Below are 18,151 nucleotides of genomic sequence, written 5' to 3' on the forward strand. Positions count from 1 at the left end.
GGCCTCATTTACCACCTGGGTGTGAGGGTGCTCGTTTGTGTGCTTTTTCAAATAAAGAGTATATTTATGGGTTAACCTTTTGCTCATGGTAGCTCTGGGTGCGTCTGCTTTATTGCTGTCAGTAGGTAATGAGTGGCTAGGGCAGAGCTTGTTATGTGGTTGATAGGTGACCACCTGAGAGTGTAACGGATATACAAACATGTATTCTGATAGGTGAATGCATGTGAGCGTGTCCAGTATGTGTGTGTGTGCATATGTGTATATTTGCATAGTGTGGGAGTGTGTTTGAAAGAGACAGAAGAAAATTAAAAGAGACATGAGGACAGAGGCATGTATCTGTTTTCTGTTTTCCATTTACTCTTTAGTTTCGTTGTGGTCTATTGTGTTTTTATAGGCTGGATTCAAACAGGACGTTATAGCTTTTATAGCATCTCCACTGGGTTACACAGTTTATTGGTATCGTTACAGTAAAATATGAGTTAATGTCAGACTTGACATACTAAAGATATATTTTATGGATGTGTAATTATGTATCCAGTCCGCACTGTGCTCTTTATAGCTTTGAAAAATGGGTCAAACAGTGTCTTTGTTTTCATGTCTTGAGAATTTAGGACACAAACTACAATATTCATTAACTTTTCAGCAATAAACAGTTTGACAGATACATAAAAGCTAAACTGAAACACGAGTCCCATGAAAAGAACAAATATATATATATATATATATATATATATATATATATATATATATATATATATATATATATATATATATATATATATATATATATGTCATCTCTTTAAACAGCTGGGCACTATAATGTGAAATGTTACTCAAACTGGAAAATAGTAAATTTGTCGGGGATTACTTCCTGGTGCAGATTAATATACATTTGGTGCTCTAGTGAGTATTTAGAGCACCAGGACAGTGTATATGGGACTGACTCATAGTGAAGTACAACGCCCATGTTCATCACAGTGAAACAACAACAAGTTTGGATTTTTATAGTTTTATAACCAACTATGGCATTGTATGAAAGATATATCAGGCTTTAACCACACTTCGTGTTAAAGTGTGTGTCCACAGGAATATTAAACATAAAACTGGCAACAACAAGTGTTTTAAAGTGTTAAAATGATTAAAGGGTTTAGCCTCATTTGACCACATCAAAGCTTGTATATTACCTGAGTCAGACAGAAGCAGGAATAGAAATGTGTTTTCATGGCCGGCATGTTGGCAATTTTACTATGAGGCATACTCAGCGACATACAGTACTGTTCAATCCTGCCTCATATAAACTGACTCATTTCAAATTTTGAATAATAACAGTAATGATAGTAAACTTTATTTGTATAGCACTTTACTTAACAATGTTACCACATGCTTTACAGAAGAAATAAAACCAAACAAGGCAGATAAAAATAAGGCAACAGAGATAAAGACAGAGGCATGGATGACCCAAAAACCCAATTTAACTAGGTTAATGTCGGTCCATGTCCACATTTACACCCGTAAGTCTGACAGTTTAGGTAATAACTACACTGCCTGCTGCCACTATCGCATTATGACACACTTTTATCTTGTATACGTGTACCTACTATCACACTACAATATTAGTCTAACACGTCTGCTATAGAATGGCCAACCAAGCAACCGCGATAAGATAACGCCTGATAAAAGGCAATTCACTTTGATTGTCTTTGTATTTAGAAAGAAAACAAATCATCAAACAATTCAAATCATATCTGAGTTGAATACTTCCAAAGTTCTTACTTGCATGTTTAAACAAGAAATATTTGATGGTGGAGGCGCAACTTGACAGTTATAGTCATGGCGCTAACATTATTTTGTCATAAAAGAAAACGGTTCTTTATTTGCACACAGAATGAACAGCATTCAATTGAAGTTTTTTCCTTGGCGCTATTCTTGTATTAGCAGTGTTTTTTCTCAACTAGCTCAGTTTATCAGAACCTATATATGTTTTATACTAAAAACATCCGCCTACTGCCGCTGGCTCAGTCGATCTGCAAGAGTTGCCCCTTTCATATTTTGTTGATATAAAAAAAATGTGATCAGTGGAACTGCAGAGTTTCGAAAATTAATTATTAATTATGACAGCATCAACAATCAAAAAGTAACAAGACATAACAGACTTTATTTTCATTGTATGCAATACAATGAAATGTGATGTGGCAACTCCCAGAAAACAGCAGCAGTAAGAAAAGTAAATAAAAAGAACAGAATAGAAATTTGGAAAGCAAAAAAAAGCTGAAGCAATGTCACAGCAGCTATTATTTGTGAATTAATTCAAATTAAAAAGCTAAACATCCGTGTGTATAGACAGTTAACAGTATATACAATTTGATTTAAATGCAATTTAAAAAATCTAAATTCAACTTGTGCAAGTTTACAACCTGTGAATCAATCAACCTGTCAATCACGACGTAGCCACGCCCTAATGCATACCCTGCTTTATCGTCAAATATAAAATCAGGGAGGCCAATATTTCACAAATGAACATCATACTGCATTGAAGAAGGCTTTAAACTAGCGATTGAGACCATAAACACATTTTGAAAACGTTTACTGAGGTTAGAAATCAAGTGATAAGTTGGTGAATTCTCCATTGACTTGTATAGAGACGGAAGTCCTTTTGACACCAAAACGGTCGCCCCCTGGTGGCCTTTTGATAGAATGCAGTTTTAAGTGTCTTCCGTGTTCACATCATTTCAGAGGACCCGAACTCCCCGCCTGGTTAAGAAGCCAAAAAGGCATCACTTTTAGTTAGACTGGATGTCTGAGTAACATTATTTGCCTCATAATCACACTAAGCTGCCATTTCATGTCACTTCATGATTAAATCATGTTAGCTGCAGTATTGGTTGGGAACAGTTTCAGAGACCTAACATTTTTTATATCTGTTGAATAAAAATTGGTATTATAGAGTTTCTTAATGTATAGCAAAATCTGCCACCATTTTCTGCCTCTAGCACAGGAAGAGGCTGGCTCCATTTGTAAACCCGCCTTCAAAAAGTGAGTATTGGACTTAAATTCACCAGGTGGGCCGAAACACGCCTTTGCTAATATGGAGAACTTTGGTAAGTCCCATATCAACTTCAAAGATGATGATATGTCAATGCCGTGTTTACAACTTTTTCCATTGGCCCCAACAGACCAGAAAAAAAAAGTAGGCTTAAGTTCATTTCCATGTTTCAAATTCCTGATTCGTGTAGTTAGGGGAGTTTCACACAGCAGTTGATAAATGAGTTTCAGTTAGCAGAGGGATTATCAATTTCCCTGTTGTTTACTCTCATGTGCGAATGCGGTTTTTTGAGTGTGTGAGCGCTTCCTCTTATGCAGCTGAGGAGAACACACACAAATCATCTATCAGGAAATCCAGTGGGGTGAGTGGAGATGGTACTCAGAGGGCATACAGTACAGATAGCTGGTTATCTATTTGGTTAACTGCCAAGGGAAATTCAGATAAGATGCATGCATGCAACTATTGCCAACACATTGCTCACAGTAACCTAAATACAGAGGCGGTAAAATATCCCTCCAGAGTGGGAGTACTGATACTGTGTCAATGACCGAGCTGTAGAAATGCTGAGAACATGATTAATACATGTAAATGACATAATGAGGTGTAATTTTTGGTTTCTATTTATAACCATTTCAGTGTTGCAAATGTCAAAAGTTCAAACTATAGCATTATCAGTTAATGTCAGTGCTTTGGTTTAACTGAACATTGTTGCTAAACGGAGAAATTGGGGATTTTTGTAGTCTTAAATTTGATTGATATAGCCAACAACTGTTATGGAGTTATTCAGCACTAAACATGAGTCAAAAAATACTGAAATAACAGTGAAATTCCTGATCTGAGAAAAATGTGACAGACAGTTTTACTCACTCATAATATCCTATGTAATCTATTACTTTGACACTTGACACAACAATTAAAAAAACAACAACAACAACTGTTGAAAAATATTTGTATTTGCTGGATGATGCACTGGTCCCAGCTGACCATAAAAACTGTATAACCACCACAGAAACTGAAACACCTCCTCTTTGATCATATTAAAGATAGCAAGGTCTTAAACTGCCTCTCTATCACCTGTGGTCGTAAAATGTAGCAGAAACCGCAGGGCTGAGTGGACCTCATAAACATGCAAAACCCACATTTAAACAATGCAAAAAAAAAAAAGAAGTAACAGCACCTCATTTATATCTATTTATTAAAATCTACTTCATGTCAGTATTTATTATCTGGTAATGGATCACGTGCCTTTCAGCCCAAACTGCCCATTTCAAATAAAGATGGGGATTTCCACTGGCAGCCTTTTCATTAGCTCAGTGGTCAGGGTTAAAACTGCTTTGTAAGCGCACCTTCAGTTACTAAGTGATAAGTTGTCTGAAAGAGTGGGGGGCCTTGGATTTAATGGCTGCGTAGAGATTTATGGACACATTCAAAACTGCAGTTAAAAGCTCTTTGAACGCTGGGTAATGCCACACCCTTCACAACCACTCGGACATCTCTCTTTCTCTTTGTGTGGAGAAAACTCCAGACCAAACACAACCCATATTGTGTGCTGCGTCATGTGCATATAAATAAAATCTATGAATTCATATAAAACTGAATGAATGCATGAATCTGAAAAGACAGTATTTAAAACTGAAGATAAGATCAAAGATGAATGCATTTGTTCCCTGTGAGTCACAAATAAATGTCCAAGTGACTCTTCCAGGAAAATTCATGGCAGATTACGAGACAAGTATGCACACACACACACACACACACACACACACACACACACACACACGCACGCACGCACACACACACACACACACACACACACACACACACACACACACACACACACACACACACACACACACACACACACACACACACACACACACACACACACACACACACATGCACACACAGCAAGACAGGGAGGTTTTGAAAGCAGAAGCTGCTGCCTCCCCTTGGACAGAGTGCAAAATAGCAGATAGAAGAGCCAAACATCAGAGAGTGGAACATTTTTTCTTTCATGTCAAGATTAAACCATGTAGTTGCAAAATCCAGACCCACCAGATATCCTGTACATAATATCAATCGCACTTACACTGACCCGTCTTTGTTACCCCCCCCCCCCCCTCCACTCACACACCAGTTTCCCATAAATATCAAGTACAAGCTCTTTTCCTGTTCACACTTACAATCGACCCTCAGTCTGATTCACAGAACACACAGAGACTGAACATGAAAGAGCTTTTAGCCATTAGTCACACATTTTCTTCACTTTTCAATCAGATATTTTGCTCTCAGTAAATCTGATGCGTTCTTACGAGAAATTTGATTCTATCTTTCAAAATTTGAGATGGAGACGAACTTGCTTTTTTTCAGAGTTTATTTGAGATCTCAAAGACATCTTAATTATTGAAATATTCATTTAAAGGTTTACTGAAAACGTAAGGTAAACAGCTGTTGATGTAAAGTAACAGTTTAAGGAAGTTTAATTAAAATTCAATACAATAATTCCACCCATATAAAAAATGTTATAAACACGATGAAGAAGAGTTTTTAGTGCAAAATCATCAGTCAGAAATAATTTCTCTTCAGTGAATCCAGTCATGTTTATCTCAAAATTTATCTGACAGAACTAATAACTAGTAAACAAATTAATTATAAGTTTAAGTGTTGAGTAAGTTTCTGTGTTCACTCTAACAACATGTCATCAATAGTTTGTGAAGGTGTGATACAACAACGTCACCGGGCACATGACCATATTTGGTTAGAAGTTTTTGTCACAGGTATTGTCATGTAAAACAGTCTGAGTCATCTCTCATTCATGACATTTTTCCACCTTCCTGAAACTGGGGATGGGGGAGTGGAAAGGACGAGAGAAGCAACTACTAGCAACCTTTCTTTAATAAGATGTTTATAAAGTATTCCAATTGTGTGTGTGTGTCTTTCAGCATGTTGTGTTACATGCACATCAGTTTCACCTGTTGTCTTTTGTCACAATAAAATGGGGGAGGGTAAACAGGTTATTTGTAAGTGGAGATGGGGGTGGACCTGATGAACAGAGAACTGGTGACGGTTAGCCGCTTTCCACCATGGCCCCTCCTCTCTCTGAGATGATGCATATGTACTAGTTCCCTTCCTAATTCTCTCCCATTTAGCAAACGCACCTGAGCAACAGAGGACCTGCCTCCCCTTCAAACAAAGAGACAAACAACTCACAGGCTTACGTCACTGTGAGAGAGGAATCACAGAAAGCCTTTCAACTGACAACTGCAAAGAAGAAGTTTCATTAGAAGCAACTCAAAGCCAAATCAGTTGACCACAATGGTGTCTGCTGGGTTTCAAATGCTGGGCACGGCCCTGGGGATCGTGGGCTGGATTGGTGCCATCCTCGTCTGCGCCCTTCCCATGTGGAAGGTCTCAGCCTTCATCGGCAGCAACATCGTCACCGCGCAGACAACCTGGGAAGGTATCTGGATGAATTGTGTGATCCAGAGCACAGGCCAGATGCAGTGTAAGGTTTACGACTCCATGCTTGCCCTCAGCTCAGACCTCCAGGCTGCCCGGGCGTTGACCATCATCTCCATCATTGTGGGAATCATGGCTATCCTGCTCGCTGTGGCCGGCGGGAAATGCACCAACTGTGTGGATGATGAAAATTCCAAGGCCAAGGTGGGCGTTGCATCTGGTGTTGTGTTCATTGCAGCTGGGATCCTCTGCCTGATCCCTGTTTGCTGGACAGCCCATACCATCATCCGTAACTTCTACAACCCCTTATTGATCCAAGGCCAGAAGAGAGAGCTGGGCGCTGCGCTTTACATTGGATGGGGAGCAGCTGCTTTAATGCTGATCGGAGGGGGGATGCTTTGCGCCAACTGCCCCCCTAAGGATGAAGGCTCTTACTCAGCCAGGTATAAGGCTGCTCGATCGGATGCCTCAGCTCCAGCATCCAACAAAGACTATGTCTAAAAAAGATCTGGAGATCAGTAAACTGTGAAAAAGCACCATTTACTGGGACTCATGCACTGGTGCTACTGGGTTGTGAGTGAGTGAAAATATTCCTGAGTTTTACTCCCGATGAGAGGTTCTGAAGATGAAACACACCCAAAGGCGATATTCAGTTTTTTGTGTTATATATGCAATTATTTGTTTATGTATGGTTGTTACACTTGAATACTATTCATTTGTAAGTCTTCTTTCTTATTAGTATAAATATTCTGTAACCTCAATCTTTGTCATGTTTTTGTGGGTTGTTTTTATGAACCATATGTGTGAGACTCGTGATGTGCCAGTTCATACTGTAAATAAATATTTTGTTTACAAATCTTAGATTACCTGTCTTTGCTTTTTTCTTCTTATGTGCATTCACACAGCAGCTGTTTTCAATCAGGACTCAATGTATTTAAAATTGAACTAATCAATACATTATTCCATCAAATTTCACTGTATTTAATGTTTATTTTTTGAAGTTCTATATTTTGTACATTCACTTATGCAATACAATCAAAACAAGTATCCCTTTTGAAAAAGAAAAAACTGTTACAGCAGTAAGTAGGTATGAGAAGTTTCTATTGTTTGACTTTCCTGTAGATCAGGTTTAGGTGTGGCAGAAAAAGGTGTCATTGAGGTTGGAAACGTGTCTTTGTTCAAACTGAGCCTACAGGCAAAGGTATTTGTCCTTTAAATGGAGTCACAGGAATTTTTTTTCATTTGTTAAGGGAGTAAATATTGAAATTCATAGAAATATTTACATCACTTTGTTTGAGGTTTTTACCCTGCAAAAGATATTATGCATGGGTTTGTTCTTGAGTCAGTCTTGTAAGGTAAATCATTCCTTACCACCAAAACTCTATTTTGACTCCTTTCTGTAGGAATAAGTCTCTCACTTCAACCTACAAGCTTAATGCAATACTGTGTGAGATAGTCAGGGTGATCAGTTAAAATGTAATGTTAAATAAATTCAAAGCTTGTCTGGATTAAGAAACATTTGTTTACCCTTCTGGAGTATTTCATTCGGAAAAATCAACTTCCTGGTCTGTTTGAGCTGAAGGCACCAACCCAAATCTCTGAAATTGAGTGTTTGCTCAAAGCTTTACCTGTTTGTGTGTGTGTGTGTGTGTGTGTGTGTGTGTGTGTGTGTGTGTGTGTGTGTGTGTGTGTGTGTGTGTGTGTGTGTGTGTGTGTGTGTGTGAGCACAGGTGGAATTTGTAGCCATTGTTCCCGGTCTTGAATCTTAGCTTGAGGTAACAAAGCATGTATGTGTGGGAACAATGAACAGAGAGAAAACATGGGTTGTGGATATCAGGTCTCAGCTTTCCCCTTTTGTCTGGGAGCACAGAAACTCCACCCTGAAAGTTTGAACCACAACAGGAGGCAGTTATCTTCTCACAGTGAGACCTTAATCCATCAGAGCACAGCAAACGTTTCCGCAAGCAGGTGAGAGTGGACTATATGACACCCCAAACCCAGTAAGACTACCTGTAAAGCCCCTGTAGTGGCCAACAATCTTCAAGACGTGAGCATTTCAGCAAGAGCGGTCATTTCTTTCTTCTAGTTTCCTGTGTAGAAGTTGAGTTGTGGCTGCAGTGGCGTTAACATGGCATCTCAGGGCCTCCAAATCATGGGTGTGCTGCTGGCCTTTATCGGCTGGTTCGGCACCATCATAACCTGCGCTCTGCCCATGTGGAGAGTCACCGCTTTCGTTGGGGCCAACATCGTGACCGCCCAGGTGATCTGGGAAGGCTTGTGGATGAACTGTGTGGTTCAGAGCACGGGCCAGATGCAGTGTAAGGTCTACGACTCCATGCTGGCCCTGCCTCAGGACCTGCAGGCTGCCAGGGCCATGGTGATAATCTCGGTGATCGTCGGCGTGTTCGGCGTCCTCATGGCCGTGGTCGGAGGAAAGTGCACTAACTGCATGGAGGATGAGGTGTCTAAAGCCAAAGCATGCATCGTGGCTGGGGTGATCTTTATCATAGCCGCCATGCTGATCATGATTCCAGTGTCGTGGTCAGCTCATGCAGTGATCAGGGACTTTTATAACCCCCTGGTGATCGCAGCTCAGAGGAGGGAGCTTGGAGCTGCACTGTATATTGGCTGGGGCTCCTCTGGGATGCTGCTGCTCGGAGGAGGCCTGCTCTGCAACAACTGCCCCCCAAAAGACAGCAGACCTTACATACCTGCCAAGTTTGCCCCTGCCAGGACCGTATCCTCAAATGTGGACTATGTGTGAGTGTAAGCTGTCACATGCCTGTTACTGAAAAAGTTGCACAAAGTGATCTGTTTCATAGGGTTGATTTTCTTTTTTCAATTTGGAGCTGTATAGTAACTAAAACATGCAAAGTAAAGTATATTGTTTTGGTTTGTTTTCATGTGTTTTAAGTTTTCAGATTAAGTGGTTTCCTTTAGAAGATTGATATACACTGTCGAGTGTCAGCTTTCACATGGCAAATTCATTCATTCGTATTCATGATGTGTTTCTCAAATATTATTTTTCACTAAACAATTCCTAAACTGTGAATCTAAAACCTGTAACATTTCTCTGAAACAATATATTTATTAGGAGTAAATTTCCTACTAAAAGGAGTCGTTTTTTTCATGCATGAATGGAGTGATGCAGTACTTATTCAGTTGCTCAAATACTCAATATTGTTGCCCAGAGAAGTTGTGAAAACCAAACAAATTGAATGAATGCAGAATCTTCTAAAGCTCATTATGATACTAGATACAGTACGCTTGAAATCAGTTGTGAAGCTTTCTTTTTTACTTGTATTAAAATACAATGATCACTGCTGGACTTCCAATTGTCTTTCAAATAAAGCCTCTTTATTCAGACTGTTCGTGACGTCTTCCTTTCTTGCACCTGCAGACATATTGTAATAAGACTGAAACTGCACATCTTGCTAACCACGCATGATAAGGCATTCAGGAATTCAGGGGAGTAAACTCTGGGGAATTCACTGTATCGGGTTGAGATGTTTGCCACGCTACAATACGACTGCCCTTGTATTCAGACAGTAATTTACAGTTTCTGTCTTAAGTAAAATGGATGTCACTGCCAGAGACAATGGTGTGCTGTGTATGCCTGGATTCGTGTTGCTAAGGAACTGTTTTATATCTCCAAAGAAAAGATATTTACACTTTGCCCGGCGAGAGCCCATCTGCCAAGTCTTGTCAAGTTGATATATCTTAAACCTTTTTAACGGTTTTCTTTGTGTTAACAGACATTTTCAATTGAAAGCACACCGACAAGAAAAACAACAGACCCCTGTAATTTTTCACTACTTTGTCTGTTTCTGTTTTGGCTTCGCAGCTGTTGTAATCAGTGGTTGGAGAAGCATTCAGATATTACTTCAGGAAAAGTAGAAATTCAACAACCTGTAAATAATCCTGTAGATGTAAAAGGTCATGTTTTCAAAATTTCACACGATTAAAAGAACAAATGTGGTAAAATTGTGCGTTACTCATTATGGCCCCAGTCAGTGTCATGTATTTATACATACTAACATCGTATTACCAATACTGATGCATCAATATGTAAGCAGCATTTAAATGTTGCAGCTGGAAATATTCTATATATACTTTCAGGTAGTTTAACCTATAATAATGCGGAACCTTTAATGAGAAGATTGTATTTCATTTGATGTCATTATTATAATTCATTCAGTAACTATAACTTTTACATAATGTAGTGGAGTAAAAAGTACAGTCTTCTCAATAAAATGTAGTGAAATAGAAGTAAAAGATGATAGTGCTTTAAGTATAGTACTATAGTTAATGCGAGTTCATGGTCCAAGAAACAATGTTAAAAGAGACAAAAACATTTTTTTTTTGACAAAAATAGTTTATTGTCTGAATGAAAAAACAGAATGAAACTGAAAAATAACTCTCACATGACAAACATATTTTACATTTTAAGTGCTTACAAACAAGATGATGGAAACATGAGGACTGAAAGTCTGAGTCAGACTGAGTTAATACTGAAATTATAACACAAAACATACACTGAGTAAAAAGAAAAGAATTTAACTGCAATTCTTAACTTCATGTTGTGTTCTTCTAACATGGCACGTACCTTACAGGGTCTCTTGTATCTTTCAAAAACAAATGGCCACAGTGTGTTAGATAAAGGAAGTTAGTCACAATGCAAATCACAATTTGATAAGCAACAGGTTTGAACTGTATGCAGAGTGCTCTCCTCTCATGTTAGACAAATTCCTTCCCGGGTGTTGTGGATTTCGGTGGGGAATACTTTGCTCCGCTGTAGCGGTCTCCTCCTGACGGGCACTGACAGCAGAGGAGAGCCCCACCAATCAGCAGCAGCCCTGATGCTCCCCAGCCTATGTACAAACAGGCACCGAGCTCCCTCCTCTGAACGTCAGGAACCATGGGGTTGTAGAAGTCCTTTATGATAGTATTAGCAGGCAGGGACACAGTCACCAGACATAGAGCCCCACTCAGGATGAAGAAAACACCTGCAGAGATGGCCACTCTGGCTTTTGCTGCTTTGTCCCCAACGCAGGTGGTGCATTTCCCTCCCACCACAGAGAGCAGCAGGCCAAACAAAGAGAACAGAATGGCGATGACAACCATGGCCCGGGCCGCCTGGAGGTCTGGAGGCAGGGCCAGCAGGGAGTCGTAGACCTTGCACTGCATCTGGCCTGTGCTCTGTACCACACAGGTCATCCACAGTCCTTCCCAGATGGTCTGAGCCACCACGATGTTGTTCCCGATGAATGCAGACACCTTCCACAATGGCAGCATACAGATCAATATGTTTCCAACCCATCCGAGCACCGCCAACCCCACACCCAGAATCTGCAGCCCCAAAGATACCATTGCTGTTTGCTGGTGTTCCTCCTCTTTCTCTTTCTGCGTCTCAGTTCAACTCTTGGCTGCCAACTAAACACTTTCCAACTGTGGGGAATTTTTATATGACCCTCAGATGCTCCTGAGCAGCCCCCCTCCTGTGGGTGGGCTTTGGCTTCATTGCTCAGATATAAACATCCATCAAGCCTTTGAGTTCAGAGGTGTCTCTCTCCTACAGAAAGGCCCCATGGTGTTTCAGCAAAGCCCCCAGTATGGTTCACTTCAAAGTTTAACATGAAAATCCAGCTTTATGGAATAAAGAAAAAGCTGTGAAACAGTGACTTTGCTTAAAATATGAAAGATTTCTTGTTCATGAAAAAAAAATTGTTTATCAAAACATTTTAATATAGTAGAAGACGTCATTTATTACTTTTACGTTTTATTCTGTCTTGTTGAACCCGTTAAATCATATTTGCTAAAAAAAATAATATAATATTTAATGTGCTACTTGGTAAAATATTGGCATTTAACTTACCTGCCTTGTCTTAATTTTACCTACTTTATTTTTGTTTTTGTTTTTTGTATAGTTGTATAAAGGGTTGTGATTGATTGTGTGTGTTGCTGAATGTATGTATGTATGTATGTATGTATGTATGTATGTATGTATGTATGTATGTATGTATGTATGTATGTATGTATGTATGCAGTACTATTATGTCAAAATACCATTGAGATGGGCACTAGCAATTTCATTGTATTTTAAGTACTGTGACAATAAAGGCATCTTACCTTAGCTCTTATCATCTACACACATTTATCCTAACAAGTATGTTCATTCGTTCTTCATGAAGTATATTAAAGATCGGACTTTACATCTTAACTTCCGTTTTTATACATCTTTTTGTTTATTTTAATATGGATGGCACATGTCAGAGCCAACTGAAGATGGTGAAGTTTAATGGACTACATTTATACGGTCCCTTTCTCATCTTCCAATTACTCAAAAGACTTCAAACTACATACACACACTGATGGCAGAAGCTGCCATGCAAGGTGCTTACTCATCAGGAGGAGTTTCTAATGATTCATACACACACGCATGGCACAGCTTCCAAGAGCAATTTGCGGTTCAGTATCTTGCCCGAGGACACTTAAACATGTGGAGCGGAGTGGAGAAGCCGGGGATTGAACTTCCTCCAGTTAATGAAAAACCTGCTATCCTGCTATCCTGAGCCACAGGTGCCCTCAGGCAAGCAAACCAGCCAAACAGGTTATACGGCTCGTTGACTAATGACTAATCGTTGAGCACAGGTGGAATCATTCAGCTTGATTACTGCACTGGTAAACCACATGGGATACCTTGTCAAACAAATTAAACCTCATGTTCATAGTCCTTCAAAACCTTATAAGAGAAAATGTTTTGAATGTTGATGCGCATGAAAATACAGAAACTTTTCTTCCCATAGTTCAAGACAAAAAAAATCATATTTACAAGGGAGTCAGTTTACTGAAACCACCTAACATTACCTCAAAACTGTTAAAGAATATATTAAAAAATCACATCTTGCATCCTTTGCCATTTTAAGAAGGTGAGAGGTATGTGTATGATAAATAAAAGAAAATAAAGATGTTACTGGTTTACAATTCAAATGCACACATACTGGTTGGCATCTTACTTAACGAGCACAGGTGTTTTCAATTTGACAAATTTTAGAACAACCAATCAGAAGAAACCACAACCTACCACATGGGTATAAAAGCTGCAGGTGGGCAACAAACATATATATGTTATTGTGGTGCACTTATCTCTTTACACTAAGACAACTATGGCGTCTGCAGGTCTCCAAATCTTCGGCATCTTCCTGGCAACCATTGGGTTTCTGGGAGACATCATCATCTGTGCCCTGCCCATGTGGAAGGTGTCAGCTTTCATTGGGAACAACATCGTGACAGCGCAGGTCTTCTGGGAGGGCCTGTGGATGAACTGCGTGAAGCAGAGCACTGGCCAGATGCAGTGCAAGGTCTACGACTCCATGCTGGCTCTGCCACGAGACCTGCAGGCCGCCCGAGCCCTGGTTGTGATCTCCATCCTTGTTGCCCTCATGGGAATCCTGCTCTCTGTCGCAGGGGGAAAGTGCACCAACTGCCTTGACGACGAGGTGGCCAAGAGTAAGGTAGCAATTGCTGCAGGGGTATTCTGCATCGTCGGTGGTATCCTGTGCCTGATCCCTGTGTCCTGGTCTGCCAATGCGGTTATCAGGAACTTCTACAACCCCATTATGGTCGACGCACAGAGGAGGGAGCTTGGTGCGTCGCTGTTCATCGGCTGGGGCTCAGCAGGACTCATGATGATTGGAGGTGCACTTCTCTGCTGTCAGTGTGAGCAGCGGAAGGACAGCAGATACTCTGTCAAATATTCTGCCCCTCGCTCAGCAGCCAGTGGAGGAGCCTACGTTTGAAACGCCGCAAGTGCTTAAAGCCTGCTGCTCTTGCCCTGTCCAAGGAACCAGACTGTTAAACTCTAGAGTGATTTTTAGTGTCTTAAATTTTTATGATGGGTATTTTACTGCTGAATTTTAATAAAATCTAACTTCATATACTTACTGGCTTCTTAATTTTGTTCTCAGTGTCGATGGCAGAGGTTTCAAGTCCTAAAATGGTGGTTTGGGATTGATCTCCGTCAGATGAATTCAACCTAGTTAAAGACATAGTTGGGTTTATCTGCAACTGGTGTATGACCCTTTTGACCCCATAACATAAACGGCTAATGTTGGTTACAAAAAGCAACTCCAAGTCATTAGGTCAAATCACTGGCAGGTATTTTTATTCAAGGTTTGAATAGACGGCTGCTCTCTTTTTCTTAAGTGGCTACATTCAGTAACTTGAGTCTCTGGATACAAAATAAGGTAACAAAGGTGGCATGACAGGAAGTGTCTTCAAATGTATCCAAACACACTTGCAAAAATTCTTAAATGCTTGCTCAATTTTCTTTCCTACCACTGTAGGATTGATTCAGGTTTAAAAGGTATTGGCAAACCTTACAGGTGTTACTAATTGTACTCATGATTTCCTGGCACTATGACACACACTATTACTTTTATTTATAGCAGGTTCAAATTTGAAATGAGTCATTTATTGCAAACTTGAGTTTTGTAATCAATCTTGGTTAGCTTTATCATTATCTGACCCTTTTTCAGTCCATCAGTTTACTATTTATACTCATTATGTTTAAGTGTTTAAATCTGTGGTGTTTAATGTTTTACACATGGTGGTCAACTTTTCAATTTACATCTTATGTTGGGAATCATTTCCACAGTAAGCCCCAAGTCAGTCTTTAGGTCAGTGGATGCCCTGGATCCAATCTGAACATCACTCTAAAATGTAAGAATCACATTTTCAGCAACAGTTGTGTACTAGAGAATCTCACTTTAGACGTAATACCATTCACATCAGTCCCCGTAGTGCTCAGATCACATCAATTATGTTTTTCCTGTAACTCTGAATTCAGTTTATTTTTACTGCTGGACAGAACCAGGCTAGCTGTTTTAATTTTTTTCAGTCTTTATCAGGCGGGAGTTCCGGTCCTCTGAAATGAGGCCAACGCGGAAGTAATTTAAAACTGCATTCTATCAAAAGGCCACCAGGGGGCGACCGTTTTGGTGTCAAAAGGACTTCCGTCTCTATACAAGTCAATGGAGAATTCACCAACTTCTCACTTGATTTCTAACCTCAGTAAATGTTTTCAAAATGTGTTTATGGTCTCAATCGCTAGTTTAAAGCCTTCTTCAATGCAGTATGATGTTCATTTGGGAAATTTTGGCCTCCCTGATTTTATATTTGATGATAAAGCAGGGTATGCATTAGGGCGTGGCTACATCGTGATTGACAGGTCGATTAGTTCACAGGTTCAGGAGGGAGTCTCATGCTCCTCCTGATGCCCATATAAGTAGAATCCGGGGTTGTTTTTTTTACCCAGCTTGCACCGGACATTTTCAGATCCGAAACTATTCGCTTCCAAGCAGCAGTCCATTTTATATACAGTCTATGGTCTTTATGCTAAACTAAGTTAACTGGCTACCTGCTCCGGCCTGATATTTACTTTAAACATGAGTGGCATCAGTCTTAATTAAATCTCAGCAAATATTTTCCAAAATGTCAAACTACTTTTAAGAGTTTCAGAAGTTAAACATTTCATTTCAGTGTTCATAAAATTTGGGGCAGGCAGTAGATCTGACCTCTAAAACAACAATTACACTCCTAGAAATGTTGATTGTGATTCTATTTCAATATTGAAATCAATGCAAAGTTTTGAACTGAATAATACTGGTGAGCATTAACTGAATAAGCAAACTCTCTTTCCTCAAAGCAGTGTGTTTCTTTTCAGGCATTCCCAGGCTCTATGCAGGTAGGTTTTCTTTCTTTCTTTCTTTCTGTTAGAAAGTTCATGCTTTCATGTTGTCAGGTTGTAATAGATTCTTGTCTGACCTGTAGATATGAACAGGCTTTATTTCATATTTCTGGACATGATAAATATATTTCCATCAATCCATTAAAAGTTGGTGGTCAAAGCTGTTTATTTTGGGTCACAAAGCAGTTTTTCATACACGATCGCTTTTGTTAACAGGTTTCTCATCGTACTCATTCATTCCAAGCAGGAATCAGGACAAGCAAGAAACCTGATCTGCAAACTAGCAGTCCCCTCCCTGTTCTTCCTTCACACTGCACACACAGCGAAACACAACCAGCAGTGTTTACAGCCGAGTGAAGCTTACGGTAAAAATGATCTGCAGCTCAACTGAAGGAGGATCTTGTCTCTGTTTTTGACTTCGTGGCAGACTTAAAAACATGCCTCAGATTTGATTTTTGACAAGATGCGGACTCAGATCGTTGGTGTTTGTCTGGCCATCATTGGCTTTCTTGGCACCATTCTTATCTGTGCACTGCCCATGTGGAAGGTGACTGCCTTTGTCGGGGCAAACATCATCACCTCTCAGGTGTTCTGGGAAGGTTTATGGATGAACTGTGTGATCCAGAGCACAGGTCACTCGCAATGTAAGGCCTACGACTCCGTTCTGGCTTTACCACAAGATCTGCAGGCCTCCAGGGCTCTGATCTGTGTCTCCATTGCTGTCAGTGTGGTGGCCATCGGGCTCACTGTGGTCGGGACCCGTTGCACCAACTTCTATCGTGATGACTCGAGGACCAAATCCAATGTTGGCGTGTCAGGAGGTGTGGTGTTTATAATCGCGGGGCTGCTGTGTATCATTCCTGTCAGCTGGACAGCTCACAGCATCATCACAGGTTTCTACAACCCCTTAGCCACCAGCGAGAGGAGAGGAGAGCTGGGGGCGTCCATATATGTGGGCTGGGCATCTGGAGCTCTGCTCGTCATTGGTGGAGGGGTGTTGTGTAGCACCTACAAATGCTGAGGAGAGAGAAGAGGGGAGTTCATGCCACCGATCAGATACATAATGGACAGAAATGTGTTTACTGTGACTATTTGTCTCTTTTTCAACATTTATTTCAACCTTTGTTAATTGCACTATACTGCCTTTTTTACAACAAATAACCTGTTTTAAATACTTAAAAGTGTAGCATGTGAAAAAGTAGAATCAGTTGCATTTTTAATATTAAGACTGACAAAAAAAGAAGTCTAGATAATAGTTGTATAAAGTGATGTTGTGATTGTTTGCCAGAAAAAGATGCAGCGATCTGATTTTATATGAAGTGTTGTGATGATCTGTATAGCACAAATTATGAGTGATGCATGAATACTTTTATACCATTTTTATACTAATATGTTTTTAAGACCTTAAAAGTCATAATTCATAATATTAATCATAATATTATACAGTATTTGTATTTTCTTTTCTTTTCTTTTTTGCAAATGAAGATAACTGCTAGTGTGGTGAGGAAATTTATCTTGTATGCAACACAACAGTTTTTATTTTTTTTAGGAATAGAAATACATCAAAGAAAAACCAAAATTGGGATTCTTTGCCTGCACGGTAATTGAAGGGAACTATGAATGCTTGTACATTTTTATACCAACAAACTAATAAATTCACTGTGTGTATTAGTTTTAGTTTAGTTTTTTGCACAGACAAAAGAAAAACAAAACTGTGTTCTACACCAGCTTCTCTAATTTGTATAAAAGCCTGTAAAACTTGATTTGGATGTAGCTCAGAGGTGTTTAAATACTCTCTGTAAATGAAACATGTTTGCACCTCTCTGTTGATCTTTGTCATCTGACTATTTAACATAACAGCCACACATACAGTAAGAGCTGCCGATAGAAACTTAAACAGA

The 18,151-nt window shown here is 39.7% G+C and overlaps 4 protein-coding genes across 5 annotated transcripts; 3 read left to right on the top strand and 1 right to left on the bottom strand.

Moving 5' to 3' along the window:
* The first annotated feature begins 6,231 nt into the window (after positions 1 to 6,231).
* On the top strand, positions 6,232 to 9,266 carry LOC133994587 (claudin-4-like). Its single transcript, XM_062433914.1, has 2 exons — positions 6,232 to 6,834; positions 8,621 to 9,266. The coding sequence occupies exons 1-2, from the start codon at positions 6,359 to 6,361 to the stop codon at positions 9,264 to 9,266; spliced, it is 1,122 nt and encodes a 373-aa protein (XP_062289898.1). The 5' UTR covers positions 6,232 to 6,358.
* Positions 9,267 to 10,863: 1,597 nt separating this feature from the next.
* LOC133994594 (claudin-4-like) lies at positions 10,864 to 11,921 on the bottom strand. Its single transcript, XM_062433922.1, has one exon. It carries the CDS (start codon positions 11,870 to 11,872, stop codon positions 11,240 to 11,242), a length of 633 nt encoding a protein of 210 aa, XP_062289906.1. The 5' UTR covers positions 11,873 to 11,921; the 3' UTR covers positions 10,864 to 11,239.
* Positions 11,922 to 13,668: 1,747 nt separating this feature from the next.
* LOC133994595 (claudin-like protein ZF-A89) lies at positions 13,669 to 14,301 on the top strand. Its single transcript, XM_062433923.1, has one exon. The coding sequence runs from the start codon at positions 13,669 to 13,671 to the stop codon at positions 14,299 to 14,301; it is 633 nt and encodes a 210-aa protein (XP_062289907.1).
* Positions 14,302 to 16,286: 1,985 nt separating this feature from the next.
* LOC133994597 (claudin-4-like) lies at positions 16,287 to 17,286 on the top strand. Of its 2 annotated transcripts, XM_062433927.1 has the most exons (2): positions 16,287 to 16,307; positions 16,726 to 17,286. In XM_062433927.1, the coding sequence occupies exons 1-2, from the start codon at positions 16,287 to 16,289 to the stop codon at positions 17,269 to 17,271; spliced, it is 567 nt and encodes a 188-aa protein (XP_062289911.1). In that variant the 3' UTR covers positions 17,272 to 17,286. The 2 variants fall into 2 exon arrangements, with proteins under 2 accessions (XP_062289911.1, XP_062289910.1); XM_062433926.1 differs by lacking the exon at positions 16,287 to 16,307 and having other exon boundaries at positions 16,711 to 17,286.
* The last annotated feature ends 865 nt before the right edge of the window (positions 17,287 to 18,151 follow it).

The sequence above is a fragment of the Scomber scombrus genome, chromosome 14, assembly GCF_963691925.1.
Source record: "Scomber scombrus chromosome 14, fScoSco1.1, whole genome shotgun sequence".
NCBI lineage: Eukaryota > Metazoa > Chordata > Actinopteri > Scombriformes > Scombridae > Scomber > Scomber scombrus.